At 36.8% G+C, this 3,812-nt stretch overlaps 1 protein-coding gene across 1 annotated transcript; it reads right to left on the bottom strand.

Annotated features, from left to right (window-relative positions):
- Nucleotides 1–196: 196 nt before the first annotated feature.
- On the bottom strand, nucleotides 197–1,715 carry LOC110030166 (tubulin-folding cofactor C). Its single transcript, XM_020732764.1, has 2 exons — nucleotides 527–1,715; nucleotides 197–274 (listed from the first exon to the last, which is right to left on the bottom strand). The coding sequence occupies exon 1, from the start codon at nucleotides 1,653–1,655 to the stop codon at nucleotides 549–551; it is 1,107 nt and encodes a 368-aa protein (XP_020588423.1). The 5' UTR covers nucleotides 1,656–1,715; the 3' UTR covers nucleotides 197–274; nucleotides 527–548.
- Between the last annotated feature and the right edge of the window lie 2,097 nt (nucleotides 1,716–3,812).

Here is a 3,812-nt window from a genome sequence, read left to right as displayed (position 1 = left end):
TTTATATCTAAGTTTAAATCATAACACCTCATATGACAACGTGGTTAGTGTTTTCTTTGTATATATTTGATCCAGGTTCGAATCCCACACTTTACATATATTTTTCTCAATTTTAGTTTAACGAGTCAATTTCGAGCCGTCAAACACGAACACGAATATTTAAATCGAGCCGAACACGAACAAATTGTTCACGAGCCGATTTCGAACACGAGCCGATTTCGAACACGAGCTATTTCGAACGAGCCGAACACGAGCCTAGCCTGAGTCTACAGCCCTACATAAGAGTATTCCCTATTCAGAAATATGGTGCATCTCTGCAAGAATTTAGAACAAAGTGCAGCAAACCCTAAAAGATGATATTTTGAGCAAACTGAAGATTCAATGTGTTTAAATATAAATAAGAATTTCAATCTGATGCACAAATGCATTTTCACCAAAGCTGCAAGAGAAGTAAAGTGAAACTATGGTGTTTCAAAGAGTAGCTGATTAATGCCCAGAAGAAGAGAATCAATGAGAGCAAACATACCTGGAATGGGCGATGATCGAAGCTATTTGTCAGCAGATCTTTCCTCCAATTCTGAAATATCTTTAACATCAACAAATTCTTCCTCAGGAATCAAACACCAGTTTGGAGATTGCACGGCGCGGAGCCACAGAAAATCATCCACATTAGCCCAATTCCTTGTTTCTTCATCAAGCCCAGAATTGCGGAGCTCCTCATCAATTCCTTCGTAGAGCAGCCTGTAAGGCGCAAATCTAACGCCGTTGCAATCCTCTATAATCGGTCTGCTTCTAACCCTAAGATAGAAATCACAGTCTCTCGCATGGTGAATCCTAATCTGGTGCGATGCAAGCATAAACAAGCAATCCTTCGCCTCCTCTATGAGAATCGATCCAAGAACAGGACCGGCAAATACGCGGCAATTCTTGATCCTGTGAATGAACAAAGCCCTAAATCTCCCCTTCAGATAAACATCACAGGAATCAAGATCGGCAATGCTGAAATCCCCATCAAATTCAGACTCTCCAAAACGCTTCACGAGAATCTCACCCTTCTTGTTTCTGAAACCCGGCGAGTCCGGAAAACTAAACATCGATTTCCCCGCATCGGAAACTGAATAAAATCGCCCGATCTCTTTCGGTAAACCAGCAGATTCCTTCTTTGACGAAGCCTTGTTCTTAAAACTGAACTTCTTCCTCGGCGCGATGTCGGCATTCGCACTTTCCACCATTTCTTTGAGCTCCTCGATCGTTTTCAAGGAGAAGCGTACCTCGTAAGGGGGAAGGAAATAAGAGTGCTCTGAGACGAGTTTTTCTAGATCGGAGATGGATGATGATACCTTGTCGAGCTCCAGCTTGATCTGTGATATGGCGTCCGGATCAGAGGCGGCGACGGCGCGGCTGCGGTGGAGATCGGCCTCGACGGAGCGCTTGGCTTCGGAGAACCGGTGCAGGAATGATTGGACGGATTCGAATGACGGAGAGGATGAATCGGCGGCGGATCGGCGAGCGGCGGAGTGCTGTAGACGGGATTGATGGTTGTTGGATAGGCGCTCCACCATTGCTGCGTGCTTCTTCTGGGCGATCGGATCTAGGGTTTGTAAGGGGCGATCGCTCGGCATCTGGAGTTCGCCGTCCTCCATCTCTGGAAGCATTCGGGGCCGGAAGTAGGAGATCGGCGTAGACAATTTGAAAAATGGATGAGAGAGAGGGGTTTCTTTTGTAAATAGAAAGTTTAGTATGGTCTATATGTAATTATCTCATCTTATTTATTCTTTTTTTCTTTTTAGTAAATTTGACCACCCCTTCCAAGTGTAAGTGAATAAGTACATTATGACAAATGTTGCATTGGATAAATATTTCATTAATGAATAAAAAAACATATATAAAGCATAGCTTTAATATAGGGATCGCCCTCATAGAGATATCAGTCCCCAGAATTAAAATAAACTAGTTCTACAGATCCATAAATCCCAAAGATTTTCCTTATCAGAATGATTAGATCCATTCTAAAGTAATATTTCTATCTTTTGAGATATTATATCAATGATTAAATGTCGTATTTGAAGACTTTCGAGATTTATGGTGGATCGAATCAAATAAAACAGTCTCACCAAAAGCACAACCTTTAAGTCAAATATGTTTAGACCAGTCCACAATAGGAATATCTTTAAACATACAGTTGCAAATAAGCTTGTAAAGATAAATATTTTTATTTTCCCGAAGGGAAACATGTTGATTATTATAGGTTGGAGTATTGTGAATGAGTTATAAGCAAGGATGGCATTCCTCTATGTGCAACTATTATTTCATTGGATATGTAAAATGTAATTACAATAGTAGTGTATATGTCACAACCAAAGCAAGTGATAGATGCATGGTCATGAATGGAAAGTTTGGTTTTACAAATGACATTAAGGTAAGCTCATTCCTCAAATGAACAACAATTTGCATAAGAACTTTCTAAAAAGATGAATATATTTCCATTTGGACCAAAGAGATCTATAATGGAAATGAAACCAAATAATAATTAAAAAAAAAAGATGACTTTTTCTATTGTATGGCATAAATAAATAGATCTATAATCATTAAGCATTTGAGCTTAAGGCTTCTCAGATATTAAAGTATTAGTAGAGTGTCTAACCCAGTCAAAAAGTTTATAAGTAGCAAAGAACTGTTTTATGGCTTGGATACACAAAGGGCTTGTAATATCTGAAGTTTCCTTGAATAAATGAGCAGTAAACCCATCCGAGCCAAGGGCCTAATTGGAGTCAATGTTAAAGGAGGAAGAATTAATTTTCTCATCTATAAAGTTATTCATATGTGAATTGAAATCAAAAGTAGAGATGGTATGAGGCACATGTATCTAAGTGTAGTTAGAAGAACTATTGCAACTGTTGAGAAGGTTGGAAAAATAAAGCACTGCCTCATTAGCAATGTTAGCTTCGGAAAATACACACATGTTATCAAAGATGAGCTCTCTAATAGATTGTTTTCCCTAATTTTGATCTTTTGACATGAAATTTAATGTCGCATTTTCCTTTAGTAAATCAAACACATTTGGCTCTTTACTTGATCCAATCACTTTCATAAGAGGTAGCCTCAACAAATTGGTCTGATTCTAAAGTGCAATTTAAAAGGGGTTGATTTTTAAGATTAAGTATAATCTCATTTTGTGTAATTTTCAAATAAAAAATTGTATTACTCATCAATATAGATGATTTCCTAGTACCAGTTAAGAAAATCTTCTCACTTTTTAGTTCATTACAAAATAAAAAATAGGATCTCCCAAAGGGTATTGTTACCAAATAGAATTGTTAATATTATGAAAACAATCATATTTGCTCCAATAACTTTTACATAAGAACCTATAATTGGGAGAGAAATTATGACCCAAAGAGATGGGAATATGAAAGTGATCAGGTGTAAGTGGGTCTAGAACTTTAAAGGAAGAGAAAGAATATTTAGTCAGCCATTAAGCATTATAATGAGCTCTGTTTAGCAAACACCAAATAGAGTTATCAGTTTGGTGGTTAAAATAATAGTAAAAAGGGCAAATATTTTGAAGATCAATAAACATAGATTGAAAAATACAATCATTGAAATATAATAATTTAGCAAGGATGAGTGGTACACCTATAATTTTCTCCATAGGATTTCTTATACAATTAAAGTTTCCTTAATTAATCTAATGGTCATGACAAGTAGAAGCAATGTTGACAATTAAACTCTAGAAATCTCTCCTTTTAACATAAAAATTTTGAGCTTAAATAAATATGACTATGAATTTAGTATTTGATCAGTAAACAACT

The sequence above is a fragment of the Phalaenopsis equestris genome, unplaced genomic scaffold, assembly GCF_001263595.1.
Source record: "Phalaenopsis equestris unplaced genomic scaffold, ASM126359v1 Scaffold000670, whole genome shotgun sequence".
NCBI classification, from domain to species: Eukaryota; Viridiplantae; Streptophyta; class Magnoliopsida; order Asparagales; family Orchidaceae; genus Phalaenopsis; species Phalaenopsis equestris.
Note: the sequence above shows the minus strand (reverse complement) of the source record. Positions and strands in the feature narration are given on the sequence as shown.

Bases quoted from the DNA above. Each gene is read 5' to 3' on its own strand.
- LOC110030166 (XM_020732764.1), bottom strand. From the start codon at position 1,655: ATGCTTCCAGAGATGGAGGACGGCGAACTCCAGATGCCGAGCGATCGC.